Here is an 18380-nt window from a genome sequence, read left to right on the forward strand (position 1 = left end):
AGTGTGAGCTAAATCTTGGCCTTCTCATTTTAGTACTAATAACCTATTAGCCAATGATGAACTATATATTAGCCCCTGAATTCTTGCTTGCTTTGTGCTTTAGATGGAATTGATTAATGTCTGATTTTCAGTTTTGTAAGCTCTTGCTGTGGATGTGCGTTGCCTTGATGCTAGGATAGAATCCACTTTATGACACGCTGATTCTATCTACTTTTAGGCTATCTATTTTCAGATTCTTGCATGTGTTTCTCTCACGGTAGAAATCGAAAGCAGTAATCTGATTCCTCTGGACTTTATACTATTTTTAGATTAGATTCTTGCATGTGTTGATGGAATCAGTGGATAGATGAGTAGCATTTACAAAGGGGAATTTTGGTTTTAACAGCACTCCTAGATAACAGAATAATTTTTCTTTCACGCAGCCTGATGATGGTACTATAGATTTCTTTATTGCTTACATCAAGTTTGCAAAAAAAAAATGAAGATGCCTGATTTCTTTATTTGCCAGATTGCTTCACTTAATTTTTTTCCATTAGCTGTACTTATATCATGTGTTATTTTTTTAGGTTTGACAAGGAACTTAATAAAGAGGTTGCTATAGAACCCGTTGATCTGAAAGAAGCATGAGTCCCTAACATGAATTTTACCTTGTGTCTGTATCACAGTTTCTCAAGTGGTGTTCCATTATGAATAATAATTATTTACATAGAGTATTAAGTGATCTGTCATGGGGGATAAAAGACCAACTTGCGCTGCATTTGGCGACATATCAAACATCATCGGATGAGGTATGCTCGTTGCTATCATTCATGATCAGTTTCTCTGTCTTTTGACTATACATGTACTGAATTGTGTTTATTCCTCATAAAATTTGGGTACTGAATTGTGTGTACCAAGGAAGTACAAGCATTTTCTCCTTTTTCTGGTACAACTGAAACACTTAACTTGGCTTCCCAGTTCATGCTAGAGTGTTTTGTTTTTGAAATTTTACATAGAACTATGTTTATTGTTCTCTTTATGCTGAAAAATCATTTCATTCTCCTGCAATGGAGAGTCTGCGAATGCTATCAGTAACCAAGGCCTTGAATATTTGTCTTCAAGTTCAACCATTGTACTGGTTTGATTGTTCTTGCAAATATGTAAAAAATACTTTGCAATAATTTTGTTTCCTAACTGGCATGCTGAAGTACCAACAATTAATTAATTACCAGTCAATAGTATATGCGGGTAAGCAAGCTCTACTTTCTGCTGCTAGATAAGTTTGTCAACCATTAACAGTCCAAAAAGTTAAGTCCAGGCCTCTACATAGAAACAAAAGAGACATGATTGTATTTTAGTTTACCTTCTACCTCTCCTATGTGATGTTCTCTGTTTTTGTGCTTAAATACCTTATTTCTTGTTACTTATTTCTCTTAAATTTGTTTCCCTGTGTATAACTGTAAACATTTGTTGAGACTGTGATGGATACCTTGGTACTGATTCTAAACTTTCTTGAGTTTATTTCTAGATGACTGTAGGCAATCCAGCTCCCCTAGGTCTATTTCTATTTTATTTCTTGCTTTTGGTAAACGTTTTCCTTTCCTTGGAAGCATCAAACTTACTCAAATCAAAGTTGTGCAAGTTATGTGACAATTGGTCTTTGTTGCAGGTCTCAATTGGGCATTTGCACTGAGCCTCCAACTGCACGTTCAGATATGTCGTGTACAGTTCACTTGATATCCTAAGAAAGGAAAAAAGTTGTTGTTGCTCCAGCAAAGGTAACTACTATTGGTAGAGGTAATGCACTGCTTGACTGCTCTTACAAATCTATTAATACTAGCTTCACTGCTCTTACAAATCCATTGACATGTCTTGGAGTGAGATGATAGTAGAACAATTTTGTAGCTCCTTTTAGCGTAAAAAGATAGAGCACCATTTTTCATGTCTATCATCACTGCACTTTTCAACTGAGCACCTTGGCTTGGCACGACTTTGATGATAAGTATTTGTAGGCTAAAGTCATTATATATCTGTATATATTATCTATAGAGCCTGAGACTTGGAGGGCTTGAATTATTTATAAGCTGTGGGTTGTGCTTGTTGTGGGTGGACACTTCTAAGTCTTGAGGAAACTTTTTCTGAATGGCTGGAGATTCATCTCGATCTACAATAGTTTTTTCAGGTATGAGTTCTCTCTCAAGTTTCTGCAAAATATATTGTGAGTTCGGAATGCAAAATATATTGGGAGCCCAGAATCCTATTTTATAATTTGCACTGCTTTAGTCAAAATCGCAATGCTCTCATCACAAGACAATGCTCTCATCAGTTTGTTTGAATTTAAGGTGCAAGCAGTCTATTTTCAAGATTTAGCTAATTTTTATATGAGATTAGAAAGAATGTGTATCTCTTTGAAAATATGAGATGGCTGATTGGTAGTGCTGGTAGTTCTATGATGAAAGAAATTAACTACTATTTGTTTTTGAAAATATACGATGGCTGCTCACAACACTCGCCACCGCTGATGGCTACTCACAGCCCATGCTGCACAAAACGCTTATTAGGGTGTCTTCTAAAAGAAGATACCAAATCAAGTTTGGTGGGGTTCACATGGGGAGGTTCTTGCTGGTACCTGCTGATCTTGAAATGGAAACAAAAACAACAACCATCTGTTTTCCAGTAGTCCACAAAGATGTTTTACTGTTTTAGTAGTGAAGTATGAACCAAATTTTGATTTTCACCTTCTTGTTATTTAGCTCTCTTAAGCGGTCTCACAATTAAGTTCTCAAATCTCAAATCCCTCATTTTTTGTCTCTACAACATGTGCAGATGGACTGCTCACTTGTATTAACAATTTCCAGTTCTAATGGCTACTTGATTTTAGCTATATGTCAGTGTTCAAAGATGGATTCTTAAAGTATAGATGGAACATCAAAGTTTCTGAAATCTGAATTATTCTGTAGCCAGGTAGATCATTCTATGCTCTCCAGGTTAAAATAATTTCATCTATGTGTTGCAGTTCATGTGTCTTGCAACTGTGACATTCCATAAAGCACTTATTTAGCTTACTGTGTTTTTTTATCAAGAGTTAGTGAAAGGTCCAAATGGCTAGAGGGGGGTGAATAGCCTATTTAAAATTTCTACAAACTTCAACTAGACAAGTTGATTATTAAAACAAAAGGCGAAGCTATTCTAGCACTAGCACAACTAAGATATGCAAGCCACCTACACAAGTCTAGCAAGAAAGCTAAACACAAGTTACAACAAGAAAGCACAACTACAAACTTGCTACACTCCTAAACAAGAAGACTAAACTAAACAAGCTAAAAAACTAGCAAGATATACAAGTAAGTAAAGGAGTGGATAGTGATTGTTATACCAACGTTGTAGAGTAGAGATATATCCAACCAATCACTCACAATCACAAGAGAGTCCTCGGTAAGAGATGACACAAGATTTTTTACCGAGGTTCACTTGCTTCCCGGCAAGCTAGTCCTCGTTGTGGCGATACACCCACTTGATGGATCACGAGCTAATTGGCAATCCAAAGCCAAACCCTCAGCGGGTGCCGCACATCCACTCACAAGATGGGGATCCTCCAAGCCACGAGCAATCCACTAGAGTAGCCAATTGCGATCTCCCGCGGGGAAGGCTCAAGAACCCCTCACAAGTCACTTGGTGAGGCTCGAAACAATCTCCAATCACGAGCTCAACACCACCGCTGCTCCAAGCCGTCTAGGGCGTCGGGAAACACCCAAGAGTAACAAGAAATCTGCAGCGAACTCAAGAATCAAGTGCCACTAAATGCAACTCTCAAAGCAATGCACTTGAATCTCACTCAATCTCACTAGGATTAGCAATCAAGCAAGGAGATGAGTGGAGGGCGTGTTCTCTAGCTCAAAGTATGCCTCAAGTATTCAAAAGTGCAAGAGCGAACCCCCCAAAGCCGGCCACCAACTATTTATACGCCCCTCAAAGAAACTAGCCGTTGGCTGTTTTTCACTGGGCTGAAAACGGGGGCACCGGACGCTACTAAGTGAGCACCGGACGCTCGACTCCCTGCGTCCGGTGCACTGGAGTTGGCCACGTGTCCTCTTTGAATCTCGCGTGTCAGATCCTAACGGCTACCTGCAACACACCGGACGCTCTGCAAGTCCACACCGGACGGTCCGGTGCTCACCGGACTCGTGCGCAGAGAGGGTGTCAAACTCGCGACCTCACCGGACGCTGGGCACCGGACGGTCCGGTGCTCACCGGACTCGTGCGCAGAGAGGGTTGCAAAAACTCCTCACACCGGACACTAACCACCGGACGCTCTCAGAGTGCGTCCGGTGCTCAACCCTAGCAAGGTCAAGCACACCGGACGCTGAGGCCAGCGTCCGGTGCCTCCGCACTCAGCGTTCGGTGAGTGTTTCTCAGTGAGAAAACACTCCCGCGACTTCTTAAAATTTCCCACCGGCGCAATAGAAAATATACACTTATTTTTCTCAAAAGCGCCGAATCCCGCCTCGCAAGCTCGGCGGGAGGGAGAGAGGAACCCACACCCCTCTCAACCCTAGGAACTCCACCTCCTTTGCAAAAGTGCTAACACCAACAAGTGTCCACCACCAAAGTGCAAGTGTGTTAGCTTTTTACAAACATTTTCACCAAAGGAGTTAAGTTAGCACTTTACTAGATCCTAATGCATATGCTCAAGAAGTGGACCTAGTAGCACTTGATTCGAGAGATGACCGTGATTTCCCCTCTTGATAGTCGGCTATCTATCCTAAACCCGGTCAATCACTTCTCTACTCATCTTAGACCGGCAAAAGTAAAACCCTATGTTTATACCTTTGCCTTGATAACTTTGCTCCTCGTTTATCACCATGATCTTCACTTTATGCTTCATCCCTTTGTGATCATGTGGCCACCTTTCCATGCCACCATGCACCTTCATCACATGTGTTGCTATGCCTAACTCACATCACTCAAACACAAGGCATTAGCAACTTGGTGTCATTAATTACCAAAACCAAACTTGGGCTTTCATCGACCCCCAGCGTTCGGTGCTCAAGGGTTGGCCACGTGTCCTTCTTGAACCCCGCGTGTCAGTTTCTAACGGCTACCTGCAACACACCGGACGCTCTACAGGTCCACACCGGACGCGTCCGGTGCACACCGGACTCATGCGCAGAGAGTTCCGCAAACCTGCAGGGTCACCGGATGCTAAGCACCACCGGTGCTCACCGGACTAAAGCGCAGAGAGGGTTGCAAAACCTCCTCACACCGAACGCACACCACCGGACGCACTCAGAGCGCGTCCGGTGCTCAACCCTAGCAGGGTCACGCACACCGGACTCTGAGGCTAGCGTCCGGTGCCTCCACACTCAGTGTCCGGTGATTGTTTCTCAGAGAGAAAACACTCCCGCAACTTCTCCAAAATTCCCATCGGCGCAATAGAAAATATACACTTAACTTTCTCAAAAGCGCCGAATCCCGCCGAGCTTGCGAGGCGGGAGGGAGAGAGGAACCCAAACCTCTCTCAACCCTAGGAACTCCACTTCCTTTGTAAATGTGCTAACACTAACAAGTGTCCACCATCAAAGTGCATGTGTGTTAGCTTTTCACAAACAATTTCACCAAAGGAGTTAAGTTAGCACTTTACTAGATCCTAATGCATATGCTCAAGATGTAGACCTAGTCAGCACTTGATTCGAGAGATGACCGTGATTTCTCCTCTTGATAGTCGGCTATCTATCCTAAACCCGGTCAATCACTTCTCTACTCATCTTAGACCGGTAAAAGTAAAACCCTATGTTTATACCTTTGCCTGGATAACTTTGCTCCTCGTCTATCACCATGATCTTCACTTTATGCTTCATCCCTTTGTGATTATGTGCCCACCTTTTCATGCCACAATGCACCTTCATCACATGTGTTGCTATGCCTAACTCAAATCACTTAAACACAAGGCATTAGCAACTTGGTGTCATTAATTACCAAAACCAAATTTGGGCTTTCAGTTAGCTCGAGTACACAATAACTCGCTGCATAGTGAGAGCATTTTGTCAGTTAAAAGAGCATGTGAGGATGTTGTAAATCACCAAGTAGTATCTTGAGCAGATTTTTTTTTGCATTGGTGAGTTTATGTTTTTCTCTTATTTCAATGTGAGCTGAATTTTGGCCTTCTCATTTTAGTACTGACCTATTAGCCAGTGAATAGAATTTTAATCTAGAGAAACTTATAAAAATAGCAGTGTACGTAGATGCTTGCTGTAGATATGCTGCATGGATGCCAGGACAGAATCCTCTTAATGATAGGTTAGGCCACTCCAAGCAACATTTTTGCAGTGATCTTATGCTGAACTACAGGTGCTTCAATGTGCGGCAGGATAAAATGGCTGTCACAGAATTTATCCTGCCACTTGGTTCTAGGCACTGCTGCACCTGCACATCCATGATGTTCTTTTTTCTAATTAGCAAAAACTGGTGACATGAATCTGTGTTGTATTTTCTATAAGGAACAAAGCTCTAGGATGACATATGTAACGTCCAAAACTTGGATGGTTCTATTTTAGAGTGCGCAAACAATTGGCTTGAGTTGATAATGAGTGTAAAGTACAGAGCTACCTCTATACTAGCAAACATCTTTAGGTATTAAGTTTTGTCCTAAACAGAAATATTATATATAAGCAAGTTTTTGCATGTTTAATCTCTTTAAACTATACTGTTGTATATATTTTTTAAAACACTATACTATTGTATCTTACTATTGTATCTTGTTTAAACCTATCTCTTTAAGGAGCTAAACCTGTGACAACTGAAAGAATTACTGTGCTACATAGTTTATTTTGTTGTACCAAGTCTTGTCATTGTCTATTTAATGATAAGATCATATTATTTGATATATCTTGAATTTAGTCACGAGCTCAATAACTTGATTACCTAAACGGTTATTTTTGTCACAAGGAGCATTTTTTTACTGCAATTTTTTAATAATAATTAATTACAAAAGTATCTTTTCTTGGTAGAGATAAAGAGATGGATGGTTCTTGTTTATTGTTTTAAGTATATCCCTTAAATAAAACCGTAGCAACGCACGGGCACTATACTAGTAATAACTAATTGCACAGTTTAACTGTTATTTGTGATATGAATCTTAAGTCTAGTTAGACTATAATTGGATAATATTTATCAAATACAAATGAAACTCATTTTGTAAAAAATTTTAGAACTAAACAAGGTCAAGGTATAACCTCTAAAAAAGCCTGAACCGAATATATACACTTGGGTCTTGTTTAGTTGGGAAAATATTTCGGATTTCGGTACTGTAGTATTTTCGTTTTTATTTGACAAACATTATCCAATCATGGACTAACTAGGCTTAAAAAATTTATCTCGTGATTTACAGATAAACCGTGTAATTAGTTTTTATTTTCGTCTATATTTAGTGCTTCATGCATGTGCCATAAAATTCGATGTGATAAGGAATCTTGAAAAGTTTTTTAATTTTAGGGTGAACTAAACAAGGCCTTGAGGTGTTTTGTTCCCTGCACTCGTCGTTGGGCCTGGCCCTGGGCATGCAGCTAAGGCCTTGTTTAGTTCACTCTGAAAACCAAAAAGTTTTTAAGATTCTCCGTCACATCGAATCTTGTAGCACTTGCATGAAGCATTAAATATAGACGAAAACAAAAACTAATTACACAGTTTAGGTGTAAATCACGAAACAAATCTTTTGATCCTAATTAGTCTATAATTAAATAATATTTATCACAAACAAACGAAAATACTACCGTGCCGAAATCCGAAATTTTTTCGGAACTAAACGAGGCCCAAGGCGCCGGAGCCTGCCTCCCAAAAAACGGTTTAGAATCCGTTTTGTCGCGGCCTAGCTCACGCGGGCGGGGATAGCGTATGCAGGCGAGTATGGGAGCACGGGTCCTGCCAACCAAACGTCGGCTGTGTGCAACCAGGCGTTGTAGGTCATGCGAACCAAACAGACAATGGTTGCATGCCTAGTCAGCGGGAGCTTGTATGGCCAGGTGTAACGTAGAGAAGAGAGCCAAACATATACTCTTAGGGGTTGTTTTAATACGCATGACTAGTTATTAGTTAGGGCTAAAAATTAACTCAAATTAATTATGATAGGCTCACAACAGTAGCTGAAGACTTATCTAAAAAAATTAGCCTACCTATTAATCCTCATGTTGAATGCACTAGAGCTAATTTTATTTTAATTAATAATTAGCTAGTTAGCAATTAGTCCCATGGCAACCCATTGGCGGGGGCTCTTGGGGTCCGGCCGTTCAGACCGTATTCTCAGTCCGGCAATTTTCCCGCCGAGTTTGGAGACTGTTTCCCGCCGAGCCGCATGCTGTCGTCCACTCTGAATTGAGCTGGGCCCGCCAGGACTGTTCTTCAACTTTTCGCGCGTGTGGAGAGTTGATGCTGACACCTGACGCACAATCCACCTCAATCAACAGCCTAGCTCACTGCTGACACCTGACGCACAATCCACCTCACTCAAAAGCTTAGCTCACGCATGCACGTATACTTCCAACAAACTAAAAAAAGTCATAACTCCAAAACTAAATATCCAAATTAAATTTCGATTTCACCATCAGATTCCTTAAAATAAATCCTTCGAAACAAGATCCCACATGAATATATTTAGACAAAAAATTATTAACGAGCATTTCTCTTATGAAGATAGAACATTTTTTATTGAGTAGAGACAATGTTCTAGATTTAAGGAACATTCCGTCTTCGTATGAAAAATATTCTCGGTTTAGAAAAATAATATTTTTTCAAACAGTAGACAATGTTCTAGGTTCAAAAAATAATGTTCCGTCTTTGTAAAATAATGTTCCGTCTTTGTAAGAAGAATGTTCTCAGTTTAGGTTCATAAAATTAGTATTATAATATACGTAAAAATAAATAAAAAATAAATACATAATACAAATAGAGATCAATGAAATCCAGAGCAAAGCATAAGGAAAATAATAAAAATACGTAGTAGAGAATATTTAAAAGAATACCATACGGATACTTTTCAAACATTCTAAAATATATTATAGGACATTACATGCGAACTAAGTGAACATCACTCAATATAATATAGAACATCACAAGAAACACAATAGAACAATGCATCAATACTACATGAACATCACAGAATACATTATATAGAACATTATTATATATTATGTGAACATCACATGTGTACTCATCACAAAAAACATCATAAAACATCACATCTATACCACATGAATATAAACAAAATATAATAGAAGATGTAACACATGAGTATCACATAAAATATCGTAGAACATCACATGTATACTACATGAACATCACAAAAAATATCACAGAACATAATATTATAATCATGTGGAAATCACAAAAAACATAGTAGAATATCACATCTATACTATATGAGCATAGAAAATAGAAAAATTTAATATAAAACATAATTAACTAAGATAAAATCACAAAAAAAAGATATGAAGAAAACCTAAAGACGAAAGAGAAAATAGAAAATAAAAAAATGAAAGGTCACACCAAACAAAAAATAAGCAAAAAAATAAATTGAAAAAAAGAAAATAAAAAATAATGGAAAAGAAAAGAAAAATAAGTTGAAGCTATAAAAAGGAAATAAGAAAAAAAAGAAAAAGAAAATAAACGAAAAGAAAAACAAAATAAAGAAAAAAGTACCAATAAAATAGAAAAGAAACAAAAACAAAAGAAAATAAACAGGCATGAGTGAAAAGTAAAGGAAATAAAGTAAGAAAAAAGAAAAGAAAAAGAAAAAGGAAAAGGAAAGAAAAAGAAAAAGAAAAAGAAAAAAAAGAAACATACGTACTTACCTGAAGAATCGTCACGTGTGTACGTGAACCACGCCTGTCTGCTCACGTCCGCATGTGGGAATTAGACGGGAAAAATACTGCGCGGGAATCATCGGACGAGCGTTTTCGTCCGAGTGTTCGGACCGGAAGAATCCCGCCCATTGGCATAAACACAGTCAGACAAAAACAAAAAAGAGAACGATGGGCCACGTGCTCGGCCCGACAAATGCGCTCGGTACTGTGTTACCACTGGGCCTTCGCATGGCTGCTCATGGTTAGTGGGCCATAGGAGTTCCGTGCGGCCCATCCGTATCTCCCCTCTTCTGCAGTTGCGCTCGCCGGGGCTATCACTGCCGCCGCCGCTGCCTCTGCCCCCAATCCCGCCTCCAGTCCAGAGGGTGGCGCGCAGCGCTGAGGCTCTCAGCCAACCGAGCTCCCGACGCGACAGCCCGTTCCGCGCGCGGCTGGGCGGCGACCACAAGGCACGGGGATGGGTATCTCGCTCATTCAGTTCTTTCCCTTACGACGCTTTACCACTCCAAGGCCCTGCTCGATCCCCCACCATCGTCGCAGCTCCTGAATGTTTCTGATGGTGTGTGCTGTTGATTTCTACATACTGCCAGAGTGCCTGTTTCTTCTACTGTATTCGATTCGTTTTCTACCCTCTCAATGTGACTTTTCTACTCCCATTTCTGTTCTCTACTAGGTGTACCAGTTGATTCCAGGAGTCCAGCAATGTGATGCACCGCTCCCTGAAGGTTGCATAGTTGCATCGCACCACGCGGTGGCATACTTGCCTGTCGATTATGCAGGTATGATAGTTCATTCCAGTGCCAACGACAAAAGGGTATGACAAGAAAAATATGATTATTGGAATTCCCATGTGCACTAGTTACAATAAATTAATAATTCTTCGTGGATGTGATTTATTTATAATAATCAGTTTTTCATGTGAAAACTTAGTAACCGTTCTACAGACTGGGTGCCATTTTACAAACTTAATTGAAAATTTACTATGCACGGATTAGCCATTTGACCAAGATCAATAGGGCTACTGCAGATCTTTGAGCTTCAAGCATCAACCCGCCTTGGCTCCATAGTTTATGAAACTAAACTTGAGCCACTTGATCACCTATATTTGTTACGCCTCCCCTGTGGGTGACTTGAGAACCAAAACAAGTCAATGCTATTGCCTTGTTATTCTGCGGGCAGTCCCTTAGCTCATCACTATTCGTGTTCGGACGAGGCATGGATATTGTTGTGGCTTGGTTCTCTATATCATTGCAACCTCCATTTTCTTCATTGTTTTGATCTCCGTCTTGAATGTGCCCATTTTCTTCTTGTGGCCCATGTCCTTGTTCATTCTGATAATCTGTGTTGATCCGTTGACCTTTTTTGTACTGGTTCCTCAGCAAGACTATAGAAAGGGAGCAGGTTGTCACAAGTCCAGTTAGGAGGAATAATCCCCCAAAGTTGCAAAAAGTGATAGCACCTGAATCAGCAACTTCTTCCTCATTTTGGCAACTGTTTTGATCAATCCATTTCTTCTCGATTTGAATGATGCTATCTCCTTCTGTTATGTTGAGGATTGCCCTTGATATTTCAGTAAGTAGCGGAGATCGCTTAGGAAGTGCCTAATTCCCGAAGAGGAAGTCTTATTAACTTTACTATACTAATATTTAAAGAATTCTTCAGTATATCTGACTCAGTACTAGCCATGAAAAATATAATTTCTGAATCTCATCTTTATTTTGATCTAACCTTTTCAGCTTTAGTGATGCAATGGAATGTGGAATTTAATGCAGCACATGATTATATTATTTGGATGTTAGATTTTCCATCATAATTTAGTAGCAAACTAGCAATTTTTAATATAGTTAGGAAAGATTGAAATAATTGGCTAGCAAAGAGTAGTTGAACTTACAAATGCAAAGCCAGCACTTTTGTATATAGGTCCAACCATTGTGTAACCGTTGCAGTATTTGGCGAGAAACAATTTGATGTATGGGACTTCCAGAACGAGGGCAGCAACACCACCATGTCTGCCTTCATTAGAAAGAGCAATGTGGAAGTCATCAGGAGTATCATAGGGTCTTATTTTTGATTTTTCAAAACCGATATCTTCCAACAGGCCCTCTATGTAGGAACCTCGGTGGAACCCTACATACGCTCCTTGCTTTTGGAGTTCATGAATGTCAGTGACCGTTGGTGAAAGCTGCTGTACAAGAAGCATTGATGCGAAGCTTGCAGTATAACTTGATGCTAGCACCAGAAGAACAAACATCCATACAAGTAGAAGTATTCTAGACAAAAAACATTCCAGCTTCTCCTCTGCAGAATTAACTACAAAAATGTTATTTTTTCTTTCAATAAACCAATTCAATTTGTAAAACAATATATTGAGTTTTTCTTGAAAAAGTTATATATTAAGCAATTTTTGTCAATGACTGCCATAGTTGTTTGAAATTTGTAGATGAACAAAACCAACGAGAAAATATACTGTTTAAGTGTTTTACTCAACTCTCTTCGAATATGGAGAAAAACATCACAATCCCAAGTTGTTTGAGTGAAAAGGGACCATTTAGATATCCATTGCCACTTAGTCGCTCTAACAGCCAGACAACAATTCCAGTATATATAAAGAACATTATGCTTCCAAACCACATTTCTTTGGTTAGTGGTTTCAAGAAAATCCACATGTTATTGTTGACTTTTTCCTTGACTGGGACAATCATCGCCACTCCTGATTCTGTGTATGGTATAGTGAAGTCGACATACATCGTTCTGTTATATCTGATTGTTATGTCTCCAATTGCCATGTCATATCTCTGCATTGACATCAATTGGTTGTATTTAATTGTAAAATGAAAAGTAAAGTCTACTTATTATGCACTACATCTGATTCAATAATGCATTCTAATTTGTATTTAATAAAAGGAAAACAGTTAGGGCCAGTATATATTTTCTGTGGGAAAGAAAGAAACAAGCCTGTATATATTTTCTTGGATTTATGTCCTTTCAATAAACCAGCAGCAAGGTTTGATTCTGGTCGAAAATAGGATTAGGTTTTGACACTGGTTAAAACTATAAATGCTGTAAAATATTAACTCATTACAATACTATTTACAGTAAATATATGCACATTTTAGGTTATTCACTTGGAAGATTGGGAAATTGAGTAGTATCTTTTAGAAATTATTCCTTACCTGAAGATAAACTTGGTAAACAAAATCATTATAGCTCCCTGTACTTTGTGTATCAACGGTATCAAATGCTTGGTACTCGTAAGGAAGTGCAAAAGGCAGTCTCTTTACTGCCTCCTCAAATATGTTTATTGAGAGTCCACTCGCTCTTGTTGCATTCGTGACAGGATCCTTTGATGTTTTTATAAACTCTGGATATGCACTTGTGTGCACACCAACCCTAATCTTGTTAGCACTTGCAGGAAGTTCCCAACCCCTTGGTACTTCTGTTGATTCTCCTGGCCAAATCACTGGATTTAGATGTTGCATTGAGGCTGGCATTGTTAATTTCAAACCATTTTGATTTAACTGGTATGGAAAACCATTTTTCAAAGTCCAAAATCCAATATGTCTCCAACTCCTCCCAACCACATTTATTATTTGCAATGCAGACACTTGCAGCTGTCTGTCTGTAAGGTCGAAATTTCCACTTAAGCCTCTGAATTTGTTCTGTACAATTGCTGTTAGGAGCTCTGGTCCAAATCTAGAAACAGCCAATGACTCCAAGCATGTAGAATTTTTACTGAACTGCAGTCTCTTATTTTTGTTAATTAATACCCCAATCTTTTCTGCCGCTTGTGCTAATGCCCAAACTGTATCATATCCCCATAGCCCGAAAATGCTTAGTTTATTAAATGGTGATTCGGTTGGGTTGTCTTGTTGGTACATTCTGTTCCATCTTATGGAAAAACTTTCAAGTTCTTTTGATCTGGGGACATGAAATCTTACTCCTATTACCCCATTCATCGCCTCGATGATAGATGGATTGAGTGAATCAATGATATTTGCTAATCCATTTGTAATGATCCACACAAATCCTTTGGTCATCATCCCTGCCTCCTTGGCTTTTGTGAAGAGAAGGGAGGCCCTGGTCGATGACATATGAACAATGAATACCCTTGTTTGCATTGTCTTTAGCTTGAAGAGCTCTTGCATAATGTTTTCACTTGTTGCTGACAAGGAGATAACACTACGATATGGAATATGAGCATCTATTTGTTGAAGGGCGTCAATGAGGTGTGGTAGAATGCCCCTCCCATAGTCGGTATCATCATATACTGGAACCACCTCTCTCCATCCATAGGCTTTGATAAGAGAGGCAATACTATTCACTTGAACTGAGTCATTCAATGTTGCACGCACAAAATACGGCATAATATCTGAAGTAAGTGAGGGACTTGTTGCAGTGAAGGATACAATAGGTACTTGTGTTGTATTCCCAAGGTTGGATATAAACACAGCTTCTGATGATTTCTGGGGACCAATGATGGCTTGCACTTTGTATGTCTCCAGTAATTCAATAGCTTTGGAATTGCACAAGAAAGGAAATTTCTGTCAACAAATTTGTAGTACTAAGCATATTTATTTTCAAGTGCTTTCAAGATTCCATAAAGACAAATTTTGCTAGAAGACACTCTGACTATGTGGGTTCTGTTGGTGGAATGCTAAAAATGTTTACCATTAGAGGAGGACATTCTTGAAAAGTGAATATTATTTTATTCTAGCAAATATTCACTTTTTTGGTAACACCCCCCCCCCCCCCCCCGCCCCCCCCCCCTGAAGACAAGGAATATAGAGTCCAGCAAAAGCGGCAGTGTGTCTTCTAGCAACATTTGCCTTGGGAAAGGTAAAGAGAAACTATTTTCCTCATTTATGTTTGTTTAAGGGCTCTAATCTAGATCTGCAATTCGAACCCAACCTCACAATTCTGTCATCTGTCCAAATGATATGCAGCTTTGTCTGAGTGAATGGTGCTGCCAAAATGCAGCTGGCTAGTCTCTGCAGAGAGGAGCTAGCTGATCAGGTTCCAACCCTGGTTCTCACACGTGTTCAGTTGGGCGTGTTAAAACCCTTCTGTTCTCCACCCTCGTGTTTTATTAACATTTTTGCCACCTATCTAAAGAAGTTTCTATACAAATTCTGTCTCTGAAAGACACTGATTTGTCCCCATGACTGCATAGGATATATTTGCCTTTTATTCAATAGATCCATAACTATATCACTCTATGTATGATTTTATTTTCAATAGCAACAAAACATCTTTATCTACTTCTATGATTCTGGTCCTGTGCTTGTTCTTAGATCATGTAACCCCACACAGTAACTGACAAGACACTTGTGAAACTATGCTTTTGCATAAAGGTGTCAAATAATATACAGTTTCAAGTGAAGTTATTGGGTCTTGATGTCAATGCTACAGAACATGTACCTGCTGAAGCAGCTTGGACATCATTGCCTGCCGAATCCTTGAAATGGAGAACCACCTTCGTGCTGCAATTGCGGTGGGATGCGTAGAAATCTTCCAAGGCAAGTGACACGCTTGTCCGACCTACTTTCCCCACCGGTGAACCCAAGTCAAGGATCACACCAACATGGAATTTGTTTGGGCTGCTTCCGATGGTGTTCTGAGCTGCACTAGGACTGAAGATGAGTAGCAGCAGGAAGAGGATGGATTGAGGTGTTCTGTCCATTACCTTTTGCCACAAGGTATGCAAGTTTCAGTGAAGTATGCAACCTTGTGCTGGTATGCAGTCATTAATACATACGATGGTTTGTCTAGGACCCTGATTCTGAAGTCTGGTGATCTGGTCAAGCTGGAACTTGCAAGGCAGTTCAGTTAGTTGATTCTGTGATGCAATTACTGCCTACTTAACAGTGACTGGAAATACTAGCATATGGACACCATCTTGTCTCGGTCTTGACCTCCCAGATGTTGATTGGTCATGTAAAAAAAAAAAACATGACTGCTTGGCGCTGTGCTATTGTTTGCTTGCTTGCCCAAGAACTGGGAACTTATGCTAAGAATCCTACGTGCAAGTCGAGCCGAAACGAATTGGTCAGCGAAATTTTGTCTTGTCGAGAAAAAGGATTCTATGTTTAAATTTAGAGCACTTCCAATGCAGAAACCATCGTGGTTTCTATAGACATTAATTGTAGTGCCACCTAAGCATTTTGCTGATGTGGCAAGAGAGTTATTGAAGAGAGAGAACAAAAATCATAGAAACTGGGTCTAAACAAAATCCAAGACATGAAGTGATATGATTGGGTAAGAATGGAGAGAGAATGAATGTGATTGGATATGAAAAAATATTATATAGAAACTATCCATTGGAACCGTCTATAAAAAATAATGAGTATAGAAACTATACGTAGTTTCTAGCATTGGGAGTGTCCTTAAAATTGGATTTGTTTGTGTGGTTGTTGGCGCTAGCTTTTGTCGGAAGTAAGCCCCTTCAATGCGGGGGCAAATTTGACCGAGCCAAACTGCATTGGTTTGTCAAGTCTTCGTTCAAGATATTTTGTCGGAGATTATTATTCCATTTTTTTTTGATAACGTATTTTCTTCTAGGATAAATCTTTTTATGGCCTCAACTCCTGTGCCTGTCTAATTTCTACCCTTGCCTCAAAATATCTAATTTATACTCAAGTTACCCAGTGTCCGCGAGAAGTGGCATATGTGTGACATGGTGTTTTTTGCTCAAGAATGGACAAAGTACAACGTGTAGGCGAACAGAAGTAACTCCGCAGCTATTAATCATCTTCTTGCTTATGTGATTAATAGTAAGTGCAAAGAGTGTTCAATTAGTATCCTCCATTGCATTCATGTTGAGATGTATATTTGGTAGTATTTTGAAATAAAAAGAAAGAAGAGCGTGTACAGAAAAGGGAAAACAAAGATTATAAGGAGTCTAGCCATCCACTAATGCTAGGGAAACAACTCTTAGGGAAGTTATCATCACAAAAAAAGTTGTTGGAAAAAATAACTTGGACCAAAAGCTGCCACAATATCATTCGAATACAACTTATGATATGATCGAGGTGTAAATTGGGCTAGTTTTAATACTTGAGGGTGCAAACAAGACCTTAGAGTTGTGTTTGGGGGGGGGGGGGGGGTTATTCCTTCTTTTCGTTCTTGCCGTTTTTTGTTGAATGTGTCTATTCGATTTTTGTACACCATTGGACTCGACCACTTACCATCTGTTTGGTTGCTTGTACCATTGTGTTTATACTAGCGGTTCTTTTCACAGACACTATATCTTGCTAATTCGGCCTAGCCCACGAAAAATGACTGCCTACAAGCCCACCTCATGTGTTGTGGTTCCACCAACCGCGGGGAACAGCGTCGTTGGAACTGGAAGGACTAGGAGGGAAGTCGCTTCGAGGTCACCCTGGGCGTTTGTTAATATCAAACCGATTGGTTCGGTTCCTCGATATTCGTATAAAATTTGGTTCTAAAAAAAATTAGTATCGAACTAATTCAGTATCGGTTCTTTTGGTTTGGTTTCGATATTTTACCGAAAGAACCAAACATATTACAACAACATGTAACATCAGGTTCAATAGCCAATTTTGATAGAAATTCAACATGATTTCACATAGAATAACAGTGCCAAAATCATACGTCTAAAAAGCCACAATACAATAGAAGTAGATTAACACAAATACGTAACATAGCCGTCCATGATAGACCCATCTTACATATTGCTAGTAGACATATTTGGTGCTAGTTCAATACTTCAGTTTACCGAGGTACAGAACCCCGAATATACCTCGGTAAATTTAGTTCCTAAGAACTAGGTACTAAATAGGGAACCAAATTTTTCGGTTTCGATAAATTCGGTTTGGTTCTTTTGTTTTTAGTATTTCGTGCCCGGTGTGACTTCAAAGGGCGGCGATAGGTGGCCTACCGTGGGGTATTCAGGGAGAGCAACCCAACAGCGTAGTATTGCGTTCTGCTGCGCCGGAGGGGCTCTGATGCAAGAGACTGCAATCGGCGGTTAGGCATATGTGGCAATTGATGGGATTACCATGGGTACTGCTAGCGCCCGGACGTCTGATCCGGCGCTAGCGTCCGGACGCCAGTCTTCCTATGTACCCTCACTGCTATCCCACAAGGAAAAGAAAAAAGAAGAAAAATAAGATGTGAACCCAACCCTGCCTGACCCCGCACGAAAAAAAAAAAAAGAAAACTAGAGATACGAACGCATCCCTGCCCGTCTCCATACGGAGAAGAAAGGAAATCATCTCTCCCTTCGCTCCTTGCACAAGAAACTCACCCCATCCCCCACACACGGGATCTGCCTGCCCTCAACCTTGCTGAAACCCTAGCACCCCCTCGCCCCCGCCAGCTCGCCCCCAAAGCCCCTCCCCCTTTGTCACTGCAACACTGAAACACCATGAATATGTTATTGCAACTGCGTCAAACAAACAGTTACAATAATAGATTGAAGTAGTTGAAACACCATGAATACATATATTGCAACAAACAAAAAGGGACAACAACTGTAACTTTGGGATGAAGAAGTTGAAACACCTTGACACATATTGTTGCAACATC

General features: G+C 39.7%; 1 protein-coding gene and 1 long non-coding RNA gene across 6 annotated transcripts; one reads left to right on the forward strand and one right to left on the reverse strand.

Annotated features, from left to right (window-relative positions):
* LOC110433053 lies at window positions 140-6660 on the forward strand. Of its 5 annotated transcripts, none has more exons than XR_002450437.1 (5): window positions 140-788; window positions 1649-1776; window positions 1992-2161; window positions 2806-2943; window positions 6347-6660. It is a non-coding gene; the product is annotated as an uncharacterized LOC110433053 (long non-coding RNA). The 5 variants fall into 5 exon arrangements; XR_002450433.1 differs by having other exon boundaries at window positions 141-788; window positions 6328-6660; XR_002450435.1 differs by having other exon boundaries at window positions 141-788; window positions 1649-1757; window positions 6328-6660.
* LOC8060285 (glutamate receptor 2.2) lies at window positions 10503-15513 on the reverse strand. Its single transcript, XM_021453543.1, has 7 exons — window positions 15252-15513; window positions 13007-14346; window positions 12322-12628; window positions 11725-12131; window positions 11293-11434; window positions 11089-11217; window positions 10503-10597 (listed from the first exon to the last, which is right to left on the reverse strand). Exons 1-7 carry the CDS (start codon window positions 15511-15513, stop codon window positions 10503-10505), a joined length of 2682 nt encoding a protein of 893 aa, XP_021309218.1.

The sequence above is a fragment of the Sorghum bicolor genome, chromosome 2, assembly GCF_000003195.3.
Source record: "Sorghum bicolor cultivar BTx623 chromosome 2, Sorghum_bicolor_NCBIv3, whole genome shotgun sequence".
Taxonomy (NCBI): Eukaryota; Viridiplantae; Streptophyta; class Magnoliopsida; order Poales; family Poaceae; genus Sorghum; species Sorghum bicolor.